Raw genomic sequence first — 21,785 nt, forward strand, 5'->3', positions numbered from 1 at the left:
ATACAGCTGTTTCTTGATGCCAGGGAGTCAAGACCTGAACCAGTTCCTTGGGCCCGAACTACTGCTCGCCATCCCTGAAGAACAAAGTTTACTCCAATCGAAAGCAATTGTTTATTAAGCTGCAAATATACTCGTGGAAAAAATCAAAACAACCATGAACAACAACAAGTGTTGAAACTATTACTAACTAGTCGCTAGTTTAAAGCAAAGTGCGTTGACATTAACCAGTTATGGAAAACCCAAAGCACTCGTGAACTAAGAAAACAGATAAAAGGTGATAAAGGTGCGTTTATCGTGCTGCTAATAATGTAGATAGTGTCTAATAGATTAATTTTCGCGGAAATCAGATCGGGAAAGCAGTGGAGCCTGGGAAAATGCCCTGTTGGAGCTCCCAAAGGCCAAGTGGCGTCACTAAAAACATCGTACGATCCGGTCGAGCCCTCTGATTGGTTGAAAGCGCTTACGCATGCTTTCCCGGTCGCGTATGTGTGTGTGCAGTGCACAGTGGTCCAAGAGCGATGTAAAAACTTAGACAGTTTTAAAATATTCGCCTTTTTTGCAATTTGCTCTAGTCTTAAAACTTGAGATAGCCAAAAATATCTCAAGATTTTTTATTTTGTTACTATTTTAACTACGAACTAATTTTGTTTGGCTAGTTTTATAAAACAAGTTATTACATGTGTAATTTTAAGGTCCGAAATTGGTTCACTTTAGAGTTGAGTACAATTAAAAGATTTATTTAAACTTTGTTACGTCTATTAAAAATTTTAATATAAAAAACCCTTTTAATGTGTAACAAAGTTGCAAGTGGCCACTGTGGAAAATGGTTAATAAAATTAAATTATTTGATTATAAACATATATAATACAAATTTGAACACGATTGGAAATTATTATGCACATCTGCAAATGTAATCTTTGTTTTTCCCGGCACCAACATACTTGTCCCACTGTTGTTATTGCGCCGCATAGAAGTTTAATAAACAATCCTCAAATGTACAAACATACATAAATATGCACATACGTGGGCCCGCCAGTATTTAATTTCGAACCGTTTTTGTCGCTTTCATCAGCAGCATTCGCAATGGACACGACACTGATGAACTTCATAGACGCTCCGATGGACGAGTCCATGGATTTGTTCAAGGCGGAGGATGTCTTCGAACCGTTCGACGCCGACCTGCACCCGGACATGCTGGACATCATCCTCAACGACATGGACCTGGCGCCGACGCAGATGTACAACATGCTGCTGGACGAGCCTCGAACGCATCCCCAGCAGACGCAGTCCGTGGATCAGCAGCCGCAGTCCGTCGAACAACAGCCGCACGTGAAGAGCGAGCACTCTTCGCCAGTGCACATCAAGGAGGAGCTGCAGCAGCAGCAGCAGCAACAACAGTCGCCGCTGCTCGTCTACAAGCCGGATCCCCTCATAGCCCCGAGCTACAATTGTCCCCAGCAACAGCAAACGGGCCTTTTAAAGGCTGCCCAGCCAACGGCCACCATACATCACATGGACGCCCAGCGACTGCCACCGAACGCGACGGTGTATCCCCCATCTCTGGGCAGTAGCTTCGTCTACCAGTCCATGTCCCCGCCCACGTCGCCGGTGGAGTCTGCGTCCCAGAATGTGAATGTCATGCAGCCCGTTGCTGCAGCTCCTGCTCCTGCTCCTTTGGCCCAGCAGTCGTATCCGCAACCCTTCATTACGTACAACTCTAAGGGCGGAATGACCTCCGATGAAGCCATGTACTTGCTCTTGCAGCCCACGGTGGCCAGTCCAACGCCATCTCCACCTGTAGCTCCACCACCGACAAGCACAGGTAGTCGGGCTAGCAAGGTGCGAGTGGCACCACTGGCTCCGTCACCTGCCGCTATGGAAGTCCAAGGCAAGGTACCTATCAACCGGGTTCAACCCAAGGTGAAGGAAGTAAAGCGCTCGGCCCACAACGCCATCGAGCGGCGCTATCGCACCTCAATCAACGACAAGATTAACGAGCTGAAGAACTTGGTGGTGGGAGAGCAGGCCAAGCTGAACAAGTCCGCAGTACTGCGGAAATCCATAGACAAGATCCGGGATCTGCAACGCCAGAATCACGATCTGAAGGCAGAGTTGCAGCGCCTGCAGAGGGAGCTAATGGCCCGCGACGGCTCCAAGGTGAAGGATCTACTTCAGCTGGGCACTCGGCCTGGTAGAGCATCCAAGAAGCGCCGCGAGAGCTCGCAGACCTTTACCACGGATGCCGGACTGACGCCGCCACGCAGCGATGAATCGGATCCTTCACTCTCGCCCATACATTCGGACATCTCGTTGCCGCCATCTCCCTATGGTGGATCCACCGCCAGCTGCAGCAGTGGCAGCAGCAGCAGCAATGAAGAACCACTGGTGGTGCCCAGCTCTATGCGCGGCATGGCCACCCACTCTCGCCTCGGACTCTGCATGTTTATGTTTGCCATTCTGGCCGTCAATCCCTTCAAGACCTTCCTCCAGCGCGGCCACTATGGCCGTAATGATGATCTTGGCGACATGAGCGGTCAAAGACGCATTCTCTCTTACGACGTGGAAGGTAGCTAGCATAGCATCCAGATGTTGTTAAATATTACTAAAGGCTTTTCTTTGATTTAGGTGAAGGTTTTGCTGTCTGGCAGCAGAGTTCCTGGATATGGCTATTGAACTGCACACTGATGCTTGGTTGCTTGGTGAAACTTCTGGTTTACGGTGATCCGCAGCTGGACGCGCAGACGGACGCCTACTGTCAGCACAGGCAGCGGGCTGATTTCTATTTCGGCCAAGGACAGTCGGCTCAGGCCTACGCTGGTTACCTCAACTGTCTGCATATGTTTGGATTAAGTCTGCCGGCGTCACGCTTGGAGTGTTACTTGCAGACCACGTGGCAGTTTCTTCGGTTTCTCTTCCATCGCCTCTGGCTGGGTCGGGTGCTGTCGCGGCGGACCGGTGGGCTGTTTAGCAACGCCGCCAGCAGGAAACAGGCGCTGGCCTCTGCACGCGAACTGGCCCTGCTTTTCAACCGACTGAATCAATTGCAACTGACTGGAAACGGAGGCCGCGGTGATATGAACGGCATTATGATGGCACTATTCGCCAGCAACATGGCTGAAGTGGCGCACAATCTGCTGACACCGCGCGAGACCATCTGCATCCACGTAATGACAGCGTTGCGAATGAAGCGCAGTGCCCCCAAGTGGTTGCAACAGCTCTTCGCCCGATACTACATGAGCCGGGCTCGTCAAGAGTGCGGTCGCACTAGGGCCACCGAGCAAACGCAAGAGCTACGTTGGGCATTCACAGCCTATGGATATCGCTACTGCGCCACGCACGTCTTCACGTACGATCTGAGCGACTCCGGCGAACAGGATGGATTCTTCACACGTCTTAGGAATCCATGTGATCCCGCTGCCCACGTCATGAAGGTAAGTTGGACAGAATTTCTAGTCTATCACACGATTCAAAACTAATTGGTTATTTTTCAATGACCCAGCAATATCGAGAGCATTTGCTGTTTAAGGCCATTCAGTGTCTGGTAGGAGCGGGCCACAAGTCGGGAGGCCTGCCCACATCTTCTGTCAGCGGAGAGGCGGAACAGTTGCAGCATCAGCAGCACAGCGGCACCATTGTCAGCAATGTTCTCAAGTACACGTCCCTCCTTAAGGACACTCTGTGGGCTGATGAGGATGAGCGGGATACAAACGTGGTGTGGTGGGCCGATGTTTTGGAGACCGCAGTGCACTGGCTCCTTGGTGAAGACACGCTGGCCGAGCAATTGTACGGCAGGATCAAGCAAATGCCCACACAGCTGCAACAGTGCGGCGAAAACGATCATCTGCCCAAGGCGCTGCATGCAGTGCTGCGAGCTAAGATGATCTTACTAAAGTGAGTAAACGTAGAACCATTAATGAAAAAAAAGGCTAATCATTCCACACAATTGCAGAAACAATGGCAACGCACTGGACAAAAGTCTCAAGCAATTGGTCAACATCCTCTGCGATGAGTCGAGTGTGCAGCTCCAAGAGTGCTTGACTGTTAACCGGATCACCGACGCCAAGGGCATAAAGCTGGTAAGAATGTGTGCACCCCGAACAATCAGTCATTGGCGACTGAGTGCCACCAGACTCCTCCTCCGGAGATGACACGAAGGTGCATTGTAGTCGCATTGTCTGTCCCAATTGCTTCAGGCAATACAACTTCAGTGCAAGCTCTGTGCATTTCACACACAACGCCGAATGTCTCTGGCAAAAGTCGCCAAGTTTTAGAAGCGCACTAATTAATCATTATTTCTATCTATTCTATGCAGCTTTTCCAGTTGCTCACCTGCGATTGGCTGCTCGAAACTAGGACTGCTCTGTGGGAGCTGGAGCACATGAATATGGAGGATGATGGCTTCTACCAAGTGCCCGGTGAAGTGCTCGAGAAGTTCCAGACCGATTTGAACTCGTTGCGCAGCATTGTGGAGAATATACCGGTATGTGCCAAAATCCTTACCCTTAAATCCTTAACTTGAGCTTGTAAACTCCTGCCATTGCAGAACGCCCAATCGCGCATATATTTGTACGAGGCAGTTTGTCGCCTGATGGCTGGAGCCTCACCGTGTCCAACGCAACAGCTCTTGGACAGGAGTCTGCGATCACGCAACGCCCACTCGTCCATCTTCTGCGGCAGCAAGGATCGGCGGCACCAGAACTTCGTGGGCGGAGAGCGGGAACGGGCGTCGGCCATGTACGTGGCCTGCAAGTATCTTCCTCCGGCGCTGCTTAGCTCCCCGGGTGAACGTGCTGGCATGTTAGCCGAGGCGGCCAAGACCCTGGAGAAGGTGGGCGACAAGCGGAAGCTGAAGGAGTGCTACCAGCTGATGAAGTCGCTGGGCAACGGCATTGGCAGCGTGAAGGCTTAGGATAGTAGTGAAGTACATAACCTTAAGTGGCACGAACGTGGTGTGGATTTTCAGCAAATGAATACCCGTTTGCTATTCAAAGGAATTACAAATTCCTAGGTCTTTATAATTACGCTTCTCCTCTGTTTTCCACGCCCGGTTATGCTTAGTTTGTATTTTTAAAATTATTTAATACGGACATTTTATTTGTTTATTATTTACCGTACACGTTAAACGTATTTATAACAATAAATATTTTAACAGACTTACAAGGCCTTTTATCGTTTACTGGTGCATGCACCTAATTTGTTAAATACATAATTCATGGCAAACCCATTAGTAGCGACTGCAAAGCGTGTTCTTTTTCTTAATATAAAATGAAATATTCTTCGATTCGTTGGTCATTTTGCGTCGGCGGAGTTTTGTTAGTCGGGTGCATCAAAGGGTAAGTAATATTAACTTACAACTTAACTTACTTACTTAACACTTAATTAAATCTACAAAAAGAGCACAATGCATATGTACAAAATAATACACACAGAAAATAATATACATTCCTTACTTATTATTTAGGCACAATTCAAGAGGAAAAATCTGTGAAATGGAAAACTTGTTGGTAGAGTCAAATTACTGGAGCACTGTGCTTAGTTTTTTTGGTAGGTTGTCCTTTTGTTCGGCGTGGATCACCTTTTGAAAAATATTGTTAGCTCAGCAATTCTTCGCGGACTCGCATGCCACTTGTATTTTGTGGCATCCGGCGTTTGATTTTCGTCTGGAAACGGTTCACCCAATGCCATTAATAATCATGAACTGGCAAGGATGGGCCAATCGTTCCGATCAAGATGTTTATGATTTTAAAATAAAAGAAGATGAGTTCGACGGGAAGGGAATCCCCTACAACGATTGGACTCTTAGGCTGACTGTCGCCATCGAGAAGTCGCACTGTGAGGTGAGTCTTAAGCTGAAGTAACACTAGTCAAAGATGGTATCGCACTTAGAGTGGGTATCCCGCTGACAGTGATGACATGTGGCTCCATCAAAACTCACTTGCAAGTGTTTATGATCCCTGAAATTATCTGTGAACTGAAGGGTTTTTGGTAAATTATAGTAGTAGTCAATAATTGTGTATCCATTAAGTTAATACCTTTTCCCGAGTATCCGGTGTCTTAATGAAGTCAAGCGTTAGCAAAAGCTTATCTTTCCGATCCGCTCGTGCATCCGCCACTTTTTCCAAAAATAGATTTACATCCTCGGTGGGCATCTTCCAACGTGTTCCCAATCTCAGATGATTTAGCTTATAGCAATTTTTCACCAACAACATAAGCTGGCGAATGGGGTTTGCAGGTAAGTCAATGCAATCCAGGGCCAGGCACTCGAGGTCTTTCAACTGGCCCAACTGGGACACCGATTGAGCTGGCCAGTTATCACAGTCCAGAGCGTTGAGTTGGCTAATCGCCAGGATGTGATGCACTTGGTCACCTCTAACGCGGATGGATATGAGCTGTAGCTTTTGGAGGTTACTAGCGCTTTTGGACACCGACCTATAAAAGTCGTTGTCCACTTCCGCTGTCCAACGTGAGATTAGGCGCAGAGATCGGAGGCCTTTAAATTCACCCAACTCCGGGAAGTTTATATCAAAGTTTTCGAGAGTAAGGTGATCTAAGTGGGGGAACTTATCTGCCAACAGCGGGACCTGGTGAGATCTCCTGCGATTCAGTCCGAAATTAAGAAGCAGTCGCTTCAGACAAGTCATATTTTCAAACATTTGCTGGAAGGAGGCGTTGCCGAGGTTTGGGTCGATTCCATCCAAGTCCAAGGCTTCCAGTTTACGGAAGTGCCGCAATTGATCTACTGCAATAGTTATTTATATATACATTAAGTTCATAAAAAAGATTCTAAAGTTGAGAGGAAATAAACTAAAGTAGTTTTAGATTAAGCAATATCTTTTTTATGATAAAATGAAGTTAATATATTAACCAGAGTTTAACGATAAGTGTTAGTGGTATGAAACTATTATTATAGTTTTAGTACTCACGCTGTGCAGATCTGGCATCGATCAGAGTGAGATTGGTTAGACTGGGTAGCTGCAGGAGAAGCTGCATGATGTAGCCCCTTTCGCCACTCTTCGGCGGCGACTCTGTGACGGCGTGCATAAATATGATGACTGCCTGTCGCAGATTGGGGCAGTGCTGTCCCAGGAGCACCAGGAAGGGGTAGGTAAAGGGCTCATCCCAGCTACCATGGGGCACTTCGCATCTGGACACTTCGGAACCGCACAGCTGCAGCAGGAACTTCCAGTCCGGAATAGTTTTCAGAAGGCGCACATTGATTTTTTTGTAGCGCGTTCGCAAAATGTCCGTCAGTACAACCTGGAATAGTGGATGGGCACGGCCCAGATTTAGCTGATCCTCCAGCACATTCAGATATGAAAATATCTGAAGGTAGCAGTCGTAGTTGAGATCCAGGAAACCGGGTCCCCCACTCATACTCTGCGGTTTTCCGACCAGGAAGGAGAAGGGGCAGCCTAGTCCCAGTTTGTCCATTGTCCTGGGACTATGTTGCAGTTCAACAGATTTAGTCCAAGTTGATAATACGATATTTCCCGTTTTTTTGCGGCTTATCTCCTAATAAATCTGCTATCGATAACATAACGGGGCAGCTGACGATAAATTTTAAGTTGGAACACTTTTTCTTGTTTATGTTTTTTTGAATTTAATGTAATTCATTTTATCTTTGTATGTAAGACCTTCATAGCATTTCAGGAGCAGATTCCCGAATTCGCAAGATATTTTTATCACGCCAGCATCTACTCCATTTGGAGATCTCTACGAAATCGTTTTATGTTCGTTTACACGAAAGAGTTTGAGGAAAAAATAGGAAGTTATCTGTCCGGTTATATATTCCAAGGTAGGATAAATGCCGTGAATTGAAATAATTACACATGCTCACCATTTAAATTGCCAGATCAACCTAACATCTTGGTAATTACTTCACAATACCTGAACTCAAGCACATTTGAAATTAAAACGAACCGATTTGTCAATTCGCGAAACTTTAACAAAGATCCGGAGCCTGTTGAGTTCTATATACTCCAGCGCTTCGATGCCCAGGATACGGAAGCTACTTGGGAAACCCAGAGTGCAATGTCCAGCAAGATGCGAAACCTCAAGGGGCGCGAGGTAGTCATTGGCATCTTCGACTACAAGCCTTTTATGTTATTGGATTATGTGAGTTTTAATAAGTTTTATACTGCCAGAATATATCGTAGTAATACCAGTTCTTTGAGTTAGGAAAAGACGCCATTATATTATGATCGTTTTAAGAACACGACGGAAGTAACCATTGATGGAACAGATATTCAACTAATGCTCATTTTCTGCGAGTTGTACAACTGCACCATCCAGGTGGACACATGTAGGTAATTGATTACATTAAATTAGGGCTTATTGTCAAGGCAATTCACAGCTGAACCATACGACTGGGGAGACATCTACTTGAATGCCTCGGGGTATGGTCTGGTTGGAATGATCCTCGATAGACGAAACGATTACGGAGTAGGTGGCATGTATTTGTGGTAATACTCTTGATTAATCAATCACAAATTTTGAAAAGTAAACCATTCCATTGCTTTCTAGGTACGAGGCGTACGAGTATATGGACATAACTCATTTTCTGGGACGATCTGGAGTCACCTGTCTGGTGCCCGCTCCGAACCGTTTAATCAGCTGGACCCTCCTGCTCCGACCATTCCAGTTTGTCCTTTGGATGTGCGTGATGCTCTGCCTTCTGCTTGAGAGCTTAGCTCTTGGTATAACCCGTCGCTGGGAACACTCCTCGGTTTCGGCAGGCAATTCCTGGATCAGTAGTCTGCGCTTCGGTTGCATCAGTACTCTGAAACTTTTCGTAAATCAGAGCACTAATTATGTGACCAGCTCTTATGCTCTAAGAACCGTCCTGGTGGCCAGCTACATGATCGACATTATATTGACCACTGTGTACAGTGGCGGTCTGGCTGCCATCCTCACTTTGCCCACTCTGGAGGAAGCGGCGGACTCTCGCCAACGTCTCTTCGACCATAAGCTTATTTGGGCGGGGACTTCACAGGCCTGGATTACAACCATTGACGAGCGATCGGCCGACGTAAGCCCTACAAAATTAAGTTTATTAGGACATTTTTTAAGATTCCTTTGTATGCAGCCAGTTCTTCTTGGTTTGATGGAGCATTACCGAGTGTACGATCCCAATTTAATATCCGCCTTCTCGCACACGGAGCAAATGGGATTTGTCGTCGAGCGCCTGCAGTTTGGTCATTTGGGCAACACCGAGCTAATAGGAAACGATGCCCTAAAGCGGCTGAAGCTTATGGTAGATGATATTTACTTTGCATTTACGGTGGCGTTTGTGCCGCGACTGTGGCCGCACTTAAATGCCTACAATGACTTCATTCTGGCTTGGCATTCCTCGGGCTTTGACAAATTCTGGGAATGGAAGATCGCCGCTGAATACATGAATGCGCACCGCCAAAATCGCATCGTGGCATCTGAGAAAACGAACCTAGACATAGGACCTGTTAAACTGGGCATTGATAATTTTATTGGCTTAATCCTGCTTTGGTGCTTTGGCATGATTTGTAGCCTTCTGACATTTGTCGGAGAACTCTGGAGGGGAGAGAAGTAGTTTAATTGTTTTTATTTTCTATATACATAAACTATATCAAAACTAAAAAGAATGAATGAAGTATATTTATATATTTATCATCGAGAGCCAACAAAATGCTCTTCATTTATTGCTTTATAAGCTTTGTTAGCCCAATATTTAGGCCTGGGAGTGGTAATAAGATTTTTAATAGTGTAGTTGAGTCTAACTCAAATGGAGCACCTGATCGGTAACTCGAGTAATTAAAGGATCCAGCTCGTGTTCCCCCAACTCCTGGTCCCACAGATCGTATAGAGTATCCGTGGCTAGCTTGACGGAGTTGTTCACGGCGGTTGTGTTGAATGTTCGAAGGGAAAGGAAGATGACTGCATCATCCAACAGAGGGCTGTAGGTATCGCAGATTGTGTGCAGGGCTCGGGCTCCATTCGGCGCAATCTGTAATAGGAAGGCTTTCAGAATATTGCAGAACGAAAGAATTCAGGGTAATCACTTCATTGAGGTTCACTATTAAAAAGACCTTTCCATCGTTGATTTTTGATTTGAATTGTTCAATCGCCAAACCGTATTCCTTCATGTGCTCCTTATTCATGTGAATCAGCTTTCGAGGACCACCTGTTCAAATGGCGAGCGTATAGTGGGTAACATTAAAAGATTTTAAATGAATATTGCGCTTTTCTTACCAAAGCACATTGAAGCCTCAACGGCAATTTCATCGATCAGTTTCTGCAGCTCGGGATCCTGATGCAGGAACAAAAATACACTGGGGTGCTTGTCCCTTTTGTTAATCAGCCCCTCGATCCCCTTTTGCAGGGCTCTCCACACTTTTTCCTGCTGCTGGGGATACTTTGCCCTGAGATCCTTAAAGCCACACTGTTTCTCCTCTATAATGCTGGATCCGTACCCGTAGACAACCATTAAACCAAGTAGAACACCGGCAAGTGCTAGTTTAATACCGATGCTGTTGTGAGGTTCATTGATGGAACCGTGATGTTCCTGCCTTGAACTCGGCCTGGAAGTTGAAATACTGCGTCTTCTGGACTGATCGGTGGGTTTGGGAGTACCGGGTTCGTCATGGGATTCACTTTCTTCCAGTTCGTCGGCCGAAGATGTCCCCTCCTCGTAGCTTTGTGCCGGCTGCTTGTTATACGAGTGCTCCTGGTCCACATCGTCCTCAGACTGGGAAAGAGCCCCCGATTCGTTACTATGCAGTGGTCGTCTCGCCAGATTACTCATTGTTATTACAATTAGAACTTAATTCAATTGAACAGTAAGAAGATGGGTGAATATTAAAAATGCTGGGAAGCTCACAGCAATATATCGATATCCAAAAACTGTATCGATTGTTCCTATAAAAAATGCCAGAAGAATAAAAATATATCGCAAAACATCCAAACATTTTCAACATTGTAGAATCAAAATTGATTATAAATTTGTAGGAAATATGAAAGAATCAAATTATCAAATAATTTATTGCGATATATCCCAGACTTTGCGATACGACTTTAAAGATTAAATACAATATGTACAGAGTATGTATATTAGCTTAAATGAAGTCCTACTTAATTCTGATTAACTAATCTACTCCGCCGTTGGAACCGTATTCAGTGTGAGGCGTCGTAGCCTGCCCAATACGAAGATTTCGTCTATAGCTTTTTTAGCGTAGAATTTTTGGTCCTCGCTGAGTTTGCGGTACTCAAGGGACCAGGTCTGTGCATAAACATTGGACTCCTCGACCCCCCTTGCGTCGAGTGGTAGCGCTATCTCGGGAATGTCCGGAATACGGGCTGAAGCTGCAGTGGAATCCCCGCAGTTGACCGCTTCCGCCACAAAGGCGGCAACATCGGCAGGTGAGGGTTTTGTTTCCAACTCATCAGACGTGGATTGCTGGTCATCCTGTTCCTCATGATGCTCCTGGTCCGTCTCCTCCTTTCTGTCGGTTGATTCGCCCTTAGAATTGTAGCAGTAGAATGCCTGTTTCTTTAGATACTGCAGGTGACACCGGTGGCGCCTCAAGTTCGTTGTGGATTTGTGGGTGAAGGACATAATACTCTTGCAGCCGATGCAGAACAGTACGTGTTCCAGAAAGCTGCCATCGTCCTTCTTGATCTTGCGATACACGCGCCACACAGTGCTCCGTGTGCTTTTGTCATTAACAGCCAATTGGTAGACGCCGGTTTCAATTTTCTCGTGAATATCATCAAATTTTAGCGGCATTCTGAATTATTTTCCTATTTTGTTTTGTTTTGTTCAACTAGTCTTTATCATCCACATCGATTGTCCAGAATCTTGTTAATCGATTGTTCCTCCCATGTGGCAACGCCGATTAGAGGCACATTGCGCCGGCAATTTTACATATATCATTTTGTTTTTATTATTTTTTAAAGTGTTTTCTTGTTTTCCTACCTGGTTTAAATGGCGGCATTGTGCTTAGACTTTCTCGGCTTCCAGGTGGGGCTTGGAATATGGGTGTTTGGGTTAGTTGCCGGCATACTAAATGGCTTTAAGTTTCCAAACAGGAGGCACTGAAGAAGATGCGAGATGTGGACGACAAGATTATATATGCATTGAATGCCCTGCCAACGGAGTCGTTTAAGGGTCAGGTGAACAGCGAAAGCACCTGTCGCGATCTGTACGCGAAGCTCCAGGAGTCACACTTGGCCAGGGTAAATCCTGATTAAGTACAACACACGGGGATCTTGACAGATAGCTTCTCCTTGCAGCAAGAAAGCATACGCAGTTGCATAACAATATCGGCCAGTAATCTGAAGAAGCTAAGGGAAAAGCGGGAGACCCAGCCGGATGATGTGGATACGGATAACCAGTTTAGGGCAGAGCAGCGCAAGGTAAACACCGGAATACCTAAGTCTAACCCTTTACTGATGCCTATGATCCTTTCCAGCTGCGGGTTCTCCAGGCCGAGCTCAATGTCGAGGACATCATTAAGGAGCGTTCCTACAAGACCTTCAATGAGCGATGCCGGTCCTATTTTCATGCTGGGCAATAGGTGGAATAAATGCAATGACTAGTTTTAGGTGGATTTATTAGCAGAAGTCTCATGGAACTGCCAAGCCAGAAGGCATTTACATGCACTCCGTTGTATTACAAGTTGTTTACAACAAGTACATAAATATAACAGTCTAAAAAGCTCAAACTTTATTCGTCGTGGGGCAGGTTGTAGGTAGCATAAACCGATCCGACAGGTACGCATTTAAGGTTGGCCAAGGCTTCCAGGACGCGATGTGTGGCATCTTTTAGATCGTTGTACTCGTGCAGCAGTTCAATGATCTTCTTTTTCTGGTCCTCTGACGTTTCCTTGGCCTTATTGGCCGTTTTGCGCGACTTTTTCTTATTTTCTTTCATATTTAAATTAAATGCAATTGGATTGGAATTACTGCTATCGGTTGATATCGCTATCGATAGCGCGTCAGCTGTGTGCATTGCATTCTTATAGTCCGGCATCCCCGTTCCTCACAACGTGTAAAGTCTCCCGTCTCTTTGCATGATTAAAACGAAAAAAGGATTCTTCCCGAACAGGTAAATTGTGTTCTAATTACGTAGCTGAAGACGCCTCTTCTAACCAGGAGTTGTGGTGGCTTAACGAAGGGCGTAACCGGGGAATAGCTCATGCTGACCTAAGCCCGCACCTATACGCACAAACGCAAAGCAGCCGTGTGTGCACATGTACATACACGTACAATGAAATGTGAAAGTGTTGTGATTGTGCATTTTGCCAGGAAAACTGAATAGTTCATTAAATGTGAACGCATTATATGTAAATTATTGGTCAGACAACGTAATCTTTATGTTTCCGGAAATGTAAAATTACTCAAGAGCAGGCGCTAAGCGAATGTTCAGTGGTTACAGGGCGTAATAATCCTGGTGGGAGTGGATGAGAACATTGGGGAACACCTAGTGATGATTATAAACCTTCAAATCAACTATTTCGCATTCCACGACGACCTCTGCCTATATTTTCTAGATTATTCGCATTTTCGTTTAGCATTAGATCACACTATAGCCGAAAACAAAGTCCACTCACTTTTCATCTGAAACCTTGCTACGACTTAAATTATTCTGTTCTCAAACAAATATTTTTTAACTATTTAAAGCTTTTAAATTGCCAAGACGACGAAATGTCTGCCAGCCACAAACAGCTTTATAAAAATGCCGCCTTGGATTCCACAGAGATGCGACGTCGTCGCGAGGAGGTGGGCATCCAGTTGCGGAAGAACAAACGCGAACAGCAGCTCTTTAAGCGACGCAATGTGGTTCTTGAGCCAGCTACATCCTCAACATCAGCCGAAGTGGAGAGCAACACCGATAACGAACAGCAGGTATAGTTTGATCAAGTTTGGCCTGAAAGCATAGTTTTAACTATTTCTCCATTCCATTGCAGGCTGCCGACATGCACATGGCTGACAGCAGCACTGGCGGTCAAAACGAGGCAGCTGCTGGAAGTGGGGCACAGCCATCCGTAATCAACGAAGAAATGATTCAAATGCTCTTCAGTGGACGTGAAGCCGAACAGCTTGAGGCGACTCAAAAGTTCCGCAAACTGCTGTCCCGCGATCCGAATCCTCCCATTGAGGAAGTCATCCAAAAGGGGATAGTGCCACAGTTTGTTACCTTTTTGCGAAATAGCTCGAATGCAACGCTGCAGTTCGAGGCCGCCTGGACGCTAACAAACATCGCATCGGGCACCTCGCAGCAGACCAAGGTGGTTATCGAGGCCGGGGCAGTGCCCATCTTTATTGATTTGCTCTCCAGTCCCCACGATGATGTCCAGGAACAGGCTGTGTGGGCCCTAGGCAACATAGCCGGTGACTCACCCATATGCCGAGACCATTTGCTCAGCTACGGCGTTCTTATGCCTCTCCTGCAGTAAGTTATAAATAAATATATTGATAAGATTGCGCCAAAGAAGGTGTGACTTCTTGCAGTGTATTGAGCAACTCGGATCGCATTACCATGATACGGAATGCGGTGTGGACACTTTCGAACTTGTGCCGCGGCAAAAGCCCTCCCGCAGACTTTGCCAAAATTGTCCATGGTCTGCCAATACTGGCACGGTTGCTGGAGTACAATGATGCCGATGTACTAAGCGATACTTGCTGGGCCATAGGCTACCTGTCAGATGGACCCAACGATAAAATCCAGGCTGTAATTGATTCGGGCGTTTGCCGTCGCCTGGTTGAGCTGCTATTGTAAGTAGTCCTGCTGCGCCATTACAAATTGCAATTACAATTATTATTTATTGACATATCCTGGCAGACATCCCCAGCAGAACGTGAGCACAGCCGCTCTGAGGGCCGTGGGCAACATTGTGACCGGCGACGATCAGCAGACCCAGGTGATATTGGGGTACAACGCTTTGCCCTGCATTAGCCACCTGCTGCATTCGACGGCGGAAACAATCAAGAAGGAGTCGTGCTGGACGATCTCAAATATTGCAGCCGGCAATCGTGAGCAGATCCAGGCCTTAATCAATGCCAACATATTCCCGCAGCTGATGGTTATCATGCAGACGGCTGAATTTAAGACTCGCAAAGAGGCCGCATGGGCCATTACCAATGCAACCAGCAGCGGAACGTACGAACAGATCCACTACCTGGTGCAGGTTGGCTGTGTGCCGCCCATGTGCGATTTTCTCACCGTCGTCGACTCGGACATCGTCCAGGTGGCGCTAAATGCACTTGAAAACATTTTGAAGGCAGGTGAAAAGTTCCAGTCGCGACCAAATCCCTATGCTATTACCATCGAGGAATGCGGAGGTAACGCAATTTATTTGTACTTTCAAATTTCCATTTAAAAATCGATTCCGTTAATGTTATATAGGTCTGGACAAGATCGAGTATCTGCAGGCGCATGAAAACCGCGACATCTACCACAAATCTTTTTACATTATCGAACAGTACTTCGGCAACGAAGAGGAGGATAGCCGCGTGGCACCCGTGGCGGGCACGCAACAGTTTGAGTTCGATCCGGACAACGTGCCCAGTACCGGATTTAACTTTTAGCACGCTACCGGACAGGACATCGTTTACACTATTCAAATACGAATCCCTCTCAAGTCCTGAACACACAGCAGCATATACAACAGGAAGCGAAGCCCTGCCGCCGGGATTTAAATGAAGGCGGCCAGAGCACGGGCATAAAACACAGGCCGCAGGAGAAGGCGTCTGCCTTGCCCAAGTGCAGTCACTACTAGCATTTAAGGACAGTTGGTCGTTCGGTCGGCTTGTATCTTTGTTACACACACTCACCTGCTTATTGTATCTGCGTTTAATTTTATAATTTTCGAAGTGGTCCAGGACCAGGCATGACCTTACTCAAAGCTTTCTCCAGCTGGCGAGATTGCTTCCATCTAGTTCGTATGTACTAATTTAATATGTTATACAGAACCCATTGTATATGTTTTTGCTTTCCTCAAATTGAGTCTGTACATATTTTCCATTAAGCCCGAGTACGATGAAATCCTCACATGGTGTTGTTATACATTCTGACAAAACAAACTATCTTTACGATAATGATAACGATTAATTGAAACGTTCTTATTTGATTTTGTTATGCGATTCGCCGAATGTAAATTTGTTTAAATTATAAAGCATTACAATTTAATTTAGAGGACATCAATAAAGAACAACTAGACCACAGCTATGCAGATCAGATTGACATAAGTTTTTATTGTATCTTTAAGCTTATAATATCCTCATGTGTAAATAATTTTCGGAATCCTTGGAAATATCCTAGAGGATTCAGCACCATCTCTTGACCAATAATACCGGCACCATCGACTCCAGTCGCGAACTTAGGTGCGCTTGACGAACTGCACCTTGTATGGTTTTGGGGTAAGCGTAATCCCAGGCAGAAGGACCATTGATGGAGACTCTCCCGCCGGCAGGACAATGCTAAAATGCTGCACGATCCGCACTAGAAACGAGAAGATGCAGGCACGGGCGAGGGCATCACCCAGACAACGGCGTCTGCCCATGCCGAAGGGCATGAAGTACTCGTCCTTGAAGCACTTGCCAGCCGAATCGATGAACCTCTCTGGGCGGAACTCCAGCGGATCCTTCCAGTGCTCCTTGTCGAGATGCACAGAACGTAGGCTAATCAGAATTGTGGCATTTTTCGGAATGTCGTAGCCTCCCAGCTTGGTTTCCCACAAAGCTCTGCGTGGACCCGTAATGGGAGTGATGTGGAAGAAGCGCTGCACCTCCATGATGAAAGCATCCATGTAGTCAAAGGATTCCCGACGGCTCAAGTGAGGAAACGCATCTGTGCTGGCAGCCGCCACACTGGCGGTCACTTGGCTAAACAGCTTCTCCTGGACATCCGGGCGCATAGCGAGTACCATTAGGGCCAGGTTGATCGTATTGCTAGTGGTCTGGGAGCCTGCAATGAAGAAGTCCAGGATGGTCATCACCAGCTGCGTCTCATTGAAAGTGCTGCTCTCGCCGCCAGCACTGCGATCCTTCATCTCCTGGAGGTAGGCATAGATGAGATCACTTTCCGCCGGCGACGGATCCTTCGCCAGCTGCCTTCGGTGCTCCTCGATGGTGTCCATAAAGAAAGCGTACAGCTCTGTGTTCAGTTGCTGGATGAGATTGTAGCCAGTGCGATCGGGCGCCACGTGGCGCAGCCACGGAAACTGGGCCAGCAGACCACCGCAGATGTCAAAGAGTTTGGAACGCCGATTCATCAGGTCGAGCAGCCGCCGCAGCGTCCCATCCTCCTGGCTGGCGATCCTCTTTCCAGCTATCAGACACCACAGTACGTTGAGCACACTCTGCGCCAGCCAAGTGACGGGCTCGATCGGCTGCTCCTCGGTGCGCTCCAGCTGCCCCATCAGCTCCTCCGCCTCCAGTTCGATGTGATGCTCCATCTGGCTGCGCCCGTAGCCCACGTTGCGCATCTGCTTCATGGCAAAGTGGCGGTGCTCGTACCAAAGCTGCCCGTCCGTACAGGTGATGCCCTTGCGGGTTCCCATGGTTCGCAGACGCAGAAAGAAGTTATCCGGTCGCCCCTCGAACACCTCCTGCAGCTGCACTTCCTTCACCATCTCGTGGCCAAGGGCAACCACCACGTATTCGCGGCCCAGCTTCAGACCCACCAGGTCGCTCCGGAAGTCCTTTGCCCAGCGCTCGAACAGGATGTGCTGGCCGCCAACAGCTCTAGCTTCCTTACGGAACTGGCAATATAACACAGAAACGAAGGATTAATAATCCTAGTATATTTCATGATTTTCAGAATAGATAGGTTGTTGAGATCTTGATGAACATCTTTAGCTTGCGCTTTTAGACAAAACGGTTTTTAAGATTTGGATTTCATTAAGGAACAATCTAGGTTTTGGATGTTACAATTATCTGTTTATTATTCAAATAATCTCGTTTTCATAGTATTTAAGATACTTTTGTGAGCCTTACCTGTAATGTGTTTCCTAACCATGGCACAAATCGAGGTCCTGTTTTAGGAATGAAATTCGAAAATGATAATAGTTTTAAGTATTTGGCTTGTTAGCAATAGAGTTTCATATGGAATACAATCGTCCAATTCAATCAGTTCAACCTATGTAGTTATCAAAGTGCTAATCTAATCGGCTGCAAAAGAAATCTGTTAGCTAGCAAAACTACCGAAACGAAAGTGAAAACTCTATCTTGAAATCAAGCCGCTTAGTTATTAACTATCAATGCGTTATCAAAATCAATTTCATAACTTTTATATGTGCAAATTGAGACCGCTTTTCTTTGAGTGAATACGATTCCCTTAGAAATTGCATGCTAATTTATCCTCATGTCGAATTGCAACAATTGCGAATAGTAATAAAAATGTGCCTATATACAGGAATGACAGCTATTACGCCCATAATCGTAATCCTAATGCAAATCAAAAGCTGCATTGGCAAGTGGAATAAATCAGCCCGGCCCTTGTAACTGGCCAATTCAGACCAGTTAGGCCAGGTGTCAGAAGTATGTGACGATTTTATCAATAAGATATATTAGCATTCAAAGCGTGTGCCGTCTGGTTCCCCGCCGATTGGCCACAGATGCCTCTGATCACCATTACGAGTTGCTTATGAGCCCACCAATTGGTCGTGGGGCAGGTCGTATCTGAAGTCCATATACAAATATATTTTATAATAATATGGTTACTAATGCAGAGAATGATGCCTCAATTGCTTCTCCACTATTAAATCAAATTAATTGGCTAGTTTTCAAAAACAAACTGTACCCACGATACACAATATGGGTTAAGTTATTCTATGAAATTTAAAAGAAATCCATCGTTTGTTTGAGCACCAACGCTTGAACTTCTTATCTGCAATTGGGATTCCAGGAAAAGTAATCCCAAGTGCAGGACGAGAAGAGCTCACCTGGTGGAAAGTTCTTGGGACGCCGCACCGAGCTGATGAGTGAATAAATCACGAAACCAATTAGAATCGCGCACAGAAATATGAGGGCACTCATTTCAATATACTATTTATAAGACCACCGAAAAACGAGACCGTAGTCCAAGCAAGGCTTTTGTCCAATTAAACGGCCACTGGGTCGGGGAGCCAAGGTGTATGAGCGTCCGTACGCCACGCCAGCTCTATGCCAACTAATTCCGCACCCGAATCCAGCGAGCGAGAGAGCCAGAGGCATGCCCATACCCATACCCATGCCAGACCTATACCCAGACCCAGACAAACCCACGCGCCTGGGCTGCCGCCTTTTCATGTGGGTCTATTGATAGTGCAAGCAAAAAAGTCGAGGGAAACGAAAAACGGGCGAAAAAGCCCGTCTCAGTATTAATCAAATACACACATGTCGGTACATATGTACCTACATATGTACACATGATCCACACCATTTACCACAAGTAGTTATGTGGCCGAAGAAATTCGAGCAGCGATCACGTCCAAAACGTGCTTGGCTAAGAACTATTTGTTGTTTATAATTGAAGGCGATCGCTCATTTCGAGAATTCCAATCGGCAGAGAGCAATGTTGGGCTGAAACTAGATTGTTCCCACGATAGCAAATGTTCTTATCTCAGCGAATCTCTTTTCAAGTTGTCCGTTAATTTAATTGAGGCGGTACAAAAATGATGGGCTTATCATTAGGTAGAGTTTGTACATCGAATATGGAATTTCAAACGCCGGCGCCAGCAACTCGATGCGGATGAAGATCTTTGGAGTGTATACAAATGTAGTCGGATTGTAGTGGAATAAATAAAAGTAATGTTCCCCATCGGAACGTTCGTATGCCTTATAAGAAGACGGAATTCTTGGCGATTATATAGTCAATCTCGCTCGTCCAGGGATTCTTGAAGGCCCGCCACTCGCTCTGCAGCTGAATGTAGCTGTTGTCCTTGCACCGGAAGCGGTAGACCTGCGTCGTCACCTTTTCCGGCACCTGCATCACCATCTTGTGGGACTCCATCAGCGCGGCGATGTCTTCGTTGTGGAAGTACTCGTAGAAGCTGGTGCCGAGGATCTCCTGAGGCAGGAAACCAATCACGAGGGTGGCACTGCAAAATAATTTAAGTCGAATCATCATGAAAATAAAGCCCATAATGGGACCTACCGCTGGTCGATGAACAGGAACTTGCCCTCGCCGGAGTGGCGCGAGATGAAGAGCACGTGCCGTATGTTCGGGTGATTGTCCAGCGAGGCGGGTACTGTGGAGTTGCGAACGTTGGGCGGAATGCGACCAATTGCCACAAGGCAGGATAGATTCGTTGTCTGCTCGTCGCTGTCGCCGTCCTGGTCTTCGTCCTTGATGGGTGTCCAGGACTTGAGATAGCCCGTGCACTGGATAACCCGGTACTTGTGGCCCGTACTCAGCCTGGACTTGCGCTTCGTGGAGCTCCGGGAGCTGGAGGACGTATCGGACTCCTCCTTGATCTGGTTGTTGCTGGCGGTGCGCAGCTTCATGCGGCAGAAGAAGGAGCGCCGGGCACCGGGACACAGGCGGCACAAGCTCTGTGGAACGTCGGTCTTCACGGGCAGCATGGCTGCAGGTGATAAAGCAAGGGAAAAACTTTAGTAATGTAGTAAACCTAACACTTTCGCATGGCCACTTACTCTTCGCATCGATAAGCCTTTCCCTAGGACACTGTTCCAGTGAGGATAGCTGCTCCTTAACCTTGCCTATGTCCTTCGGATGCAGAACGTCGAACCAGCTCTGGCCCAGCAGGTCCGCTTGGGTGCTGTTCAGCACACTGGACACCGAATCGGAAACGTACAGGATGCGTCCTCGGTCACAACCCACCACGAACAAGAATCCCTCGGACGCCTGCAGGATGATCATCTTGAGTTCCTGGTCGGACAGGAAGCTCGGCCGGTAATCGGATCCGTTGAATGGATGCAAGCTGCCGCTGCCACGTATCCCTCGCAGATGCTGCACTGCCATCCGGAGCACCGTCAGTTTGTCCAGCTTTCGCTGCATCGCAAAGCACATGGGAATCATCGAGGAGAGCTCGTTGATGTACGTGTTCATCTTGTCTCGACGCCGCTTCTCGATCTCGCTGTGATTTTGCCTAATTAAAATATATGACATAATGTTAAAATTAAAAATGCATATGGATGCAGGAATCTGATTATAAAGACCAATTAACTTTTCTAAAATAATCACCATTAGTTCTTGAAGTCGAATAAATGGATATGGATTTAGTTAAGTTTGAAAAATGTTTTCCTTACTTGCGATTTTCATCGGAGGTTCTGGCTGATTTCTCATCGTCGTAGTTTTCATCTTCGATCTCCTCCAGATTTTCGCTAAATCGAAACCAACAAATGGTGAATTAGAAAACAACCCCGATATTCAATCAACCAGTGGGTGGATTTCCCGTGTAACGGGCGTCAACTGTTGCTTCCTCTTCCCTTCACACCCACACGCACACCTGGCCAACTTGTGTGAGCGTGTGTGTGCGGGTTTTCGCGAATGTGCGTTCGTGTGGGTGCTTAACGCACACACTGACAGCTCGTTTTTATGTAATGTGTGTGTAATTTGCAATGCACTTTTCCAGTGAAACTCACCAGAACTCCTGCACTTCCATCGCCAATCGGTGACGTTTGCTTATTTGAAATTAAGCCCTTTCCGTCGAAGACCTCTCTTTTGTTTGTTTACTAACATCAACGTCCCAATAATAACATTTAAAACGGAAGTGTGTGCAGGCCGACAATTTGTTGCAAGCTTTTCCTGCATCTTCAGCTTTGAAGCTGCAGTGTGAACGTGGCTGGGAAATATACCAGCCACTTTC

At 46.5% G+C, this 21,785-nt stretch overlaps 10 protein-coding genes across 14 annotated transcripts; 4 read left to right on the plus strand and 6 right to left on the minus strand.

Annotated features, from left to right (window-relative positions):
• Positions 1 to 58: 58 nt before the first annotated feature.
• Positions 59 to 5,153, plus strand: LOC117139530 (sterol regulatory element-binding protein 1). Of its 3 annotated transcripts, none has more exons than XM_033301898.1 (7): positions 59 to 283; positions 1,076 to 2,566; positions 2,626 to 3,431; positions 3,500 to 3,891; positions 3,950 to 4,076; positions 4,313 to 4,480; positions 4,544 to 5,153. In XM_033301898.1, exons 2-7 carry the CDS (start codon positions 1,084 to 1,086, stop codon positions 4,907 to 4,909), a joined length of 3,342 nt encoding a protein of 1,113 aa, XP_033157789.1. In that variant the 5' UTR covers positions 59 to 283; positions 1,076 to 1,083; the 3' UTR covers positions 4,910 to 5,153. The 3 variants fall into 3 exon arrangements, with proteins under 3 accessions (XP_033157789.1, XP_033157790.1, XP_033157791.1); XM_033301899.1 differs by having other exon boundaries at positions 59 to 274; XM_033301900.1 differs by lacking the exon at positions 59 to 283 and having other exon boundaries at positions 1,073 to 2,566.
• Positions 5,086 to 7,506, minus strand: LOC117139534. Its single transcript, XM_033301907.1, has 3 exons — positions 6,924 to 7,506; positions 6,033 to 6,739; positions 5,086 to 5,971 (listed from the first exon to the last, which is right to left on the minus strand). Exons 1-3 carry the CDS (start codon positions 7,429 to 7,431, stop codon positions 5,861 to 5,863), a joined length of 1,326 nt encoding a protein of 441 aa, XP_033157798.1. The 5' UTR covers positions 7,432 to 7,506; the 3' UTR covers positions 5,086 to 5,860.
• LOC117139533 lies at positions 5,490 to 9,621 on the plus strand. Of its 2 annotated transcripts, XM_033301906.1 has the most exons (8): positions 5,490 to 5,544; positions 5,596 to 5,837; positions 7,633 to 7,795; positions 7,853 to 8,115; positions 8,179 to 8,302; positions 8,354 to 8,462; positions 8,524 to 9,028; positions 9,086 to 9,621. In XM_033301906.1, the coding sequence occupies exons 1-8, from the start codon at positions 5,490 to 5,492 to the stop codon at positions 9,563 to 9,565; spliced, it is 1,941 nt and encodes a 646-aa protein (XP_033157797.1). In that variant the 3' UTR covers positions 9,566 to 9,621. The 2 variants fall into 2 exon arrangements, with proteins under 2 accessions (XP_033157797.1, XP_033157796.1); XM_033301905.1 differs by lacking the exons at positions 5,490 to 5,544; positions 5,596 to 5,837; positions 8,354 to 8,462 and having other exon boundaries at positions 7,621 to 7,795; positions 8,179 to 8,306.
• A 17-nt stretch (positions 9,622 to 9,638) lies between these two features.
• LOC117139535 lies at positions 9,639 to 10,859 on the minus strand. The gene is made up of 3 exons (XM_033301908.1): positions 10,225 to 10,859; positions 10,035 to 10,156; positions 9,639 to 9,979 (listed from the first exon to the last, which is right to left on the minus strand). Exons 1-3 carry the CDS (start codon positions 10,775 to 10,777, stop codon positions 9,749 to 9,751), a joined length of 906 nt encoding a protein of 301 aa, XP_033157799.1. The 5' UTR covers positions 10,778 to 10,859; the 3' UTR covers positions 9,639 to 9,748.
• Positions 10,860 to 10,994: 135 nt separating this feature from the next.
• On the minus strand, positions 10,995 to 11,782 carry LOC117139537. The gene has a single exon (XM_033301910.1). The coding sequence runs from the start codon at positions 11,756 to 11,758 to the stop codon at positions 11,123 to 11,125; it is 636 nt and encodes a 211-aa protein (XP_033157801.1). The 5' UTR covers positions 11,759 to 11,782; the 3' UTR covers positions 10,995 to 11,122.
• Positions 11,783 to 11,899: 117 nt separating this feature from the next.
• On the plus strand, positions 11,900 to 12,695 carry LOC117139538 (coiled-coil domain-containing protein 58). 2 transcript variants are annotated; one of them, XM_033301913.1, is made up of 4 exons: positions 11,900 to 11,992; positions 12,061 to 12,207; positions 12,265 to 12,387; positions 12,444 to 12,695. In XM_033301913.1, exons 1-4 carry the CDS (start codon positions 11,957 to 11,959, stop codon positions 12,546 to 12,548), a joined length of 411 nt encoding a protein of 136 aa, XP_033157804.1. In that variant the 5' UTR covers positions 11,900 to 11,956; the 3' UTR covers positions 12,549 to 12,695. The 2 variants fall into 2 exon arrangements, with proteins under 2 accessions (XP_033157804.1, XP_033157802.1); XM_033301911.1 differs by having other exon boundaries at positions 12,265 to 12,695.
• On the minus strand, positions 12,568 to 12,962 carry LOC117139539. Its single transcript, XM_033301914.1, has one exon. The coding sequence runs from the start codon at positions 12,902 to 12,904 to the stop codon at positions 12,698 to 12,700; it is 207 nt and encodes a 68-aa protein (XP_033157805.1). The 5' UTR covers positions 12,905 to 12,962; the 3' UTR covers positions 12,568 to 12,697.
• A 13-nt stretch (positions 12,963 to 12,975) lies between these two features.
• LOC117139531 (importin subunit alpha-7) lies at positions 12,976 to 16,212 on the plus strand. Its single transcript, XM_033301901.1, has 6 exons — positions 12,976 to 13,078; positions 13,654 to 13,878; positions 13,941 to 14,425; positions 14,485 to 14,748; positions 14,816 to 15,315; positions 15,380 to 16,212. Exons 2-6 carry the CDS (start codon positions 13,678 to 13,680, stop codon positions 15,559 to 15,561), a joined length of 1,632 nt encoding a protein of 543 aa, XP_033157792.1. The 5' UTR covers positions 12,976 to 13,078; positions 13,654 to 13,677; the 3' UTR covers positions 15,562 to 16,212.
• On the minus strand, positions 16,208 to 19,127 carry LOC117139532 (probable cytochrome P450 305a1). Its single transcript, XM_033301902.1, has 3 exons — positions 18,918 to 19,127; positions 17,971 to 18,008; positions 16,208 to 17,735 (listed from the first exon to the last, which is right to left on the minus strand). The coding sequence occupies exons 1-3, from the start codon at positions 19,009 to 19,011 to the stop codon at positions 16,353 to 16,355; spliced, it is 1,515 nt and encodes a 504-aa protein (XP_033157793.1). The 5' UTR covers positions 19,012 to 19,127; the 3' UTR covers positions 16,208 to 16,352.
• Positions 19,128 to 19,602: 475 nt separating this feature from the next.
• LOC117141156 (protein cycle) lies at positions 19,603 to 21,742 on the minus strand. Its single transcript, XM_033304495.1, has 5 exons — positions 21,562 to 21,742; positions 21,226 to 21,300; positions 20,611 to 21,065; positions 20,111 to 20,540; positions 19,603 to 20,054 (listed from the first exon to the last, which is right to left on the minus strand). The coding sequence occupies exons 1-5, from the start codon at positions 21,579 to 21,581 to the stop codon at positions 19,793 to 19,795; spliced, it is 1,242 nt and encodes a 413-aa protein (XP_033160386.1). The 5' UTR covers positions 21,582 to 21,742; the 3' UTR covers positions 19,603 to 19,792.
• Positions 21,743 to 21,785: the final 43 nt, after the last annotated feature.

This window comes from Drosophila mauritiana, chromosome 3L, assembly GCF_004382145.1.
Source record: "Drosophila mauritiana strain mau12 chromosome 3L, ASM438214v1, whole genome shotgun sequence".
NCBI lineage: Eukaryota > Metazoa > Arthropoda > Insecta > Diptera > Drosophilidae > Drosophila > Drosophila mauritiana.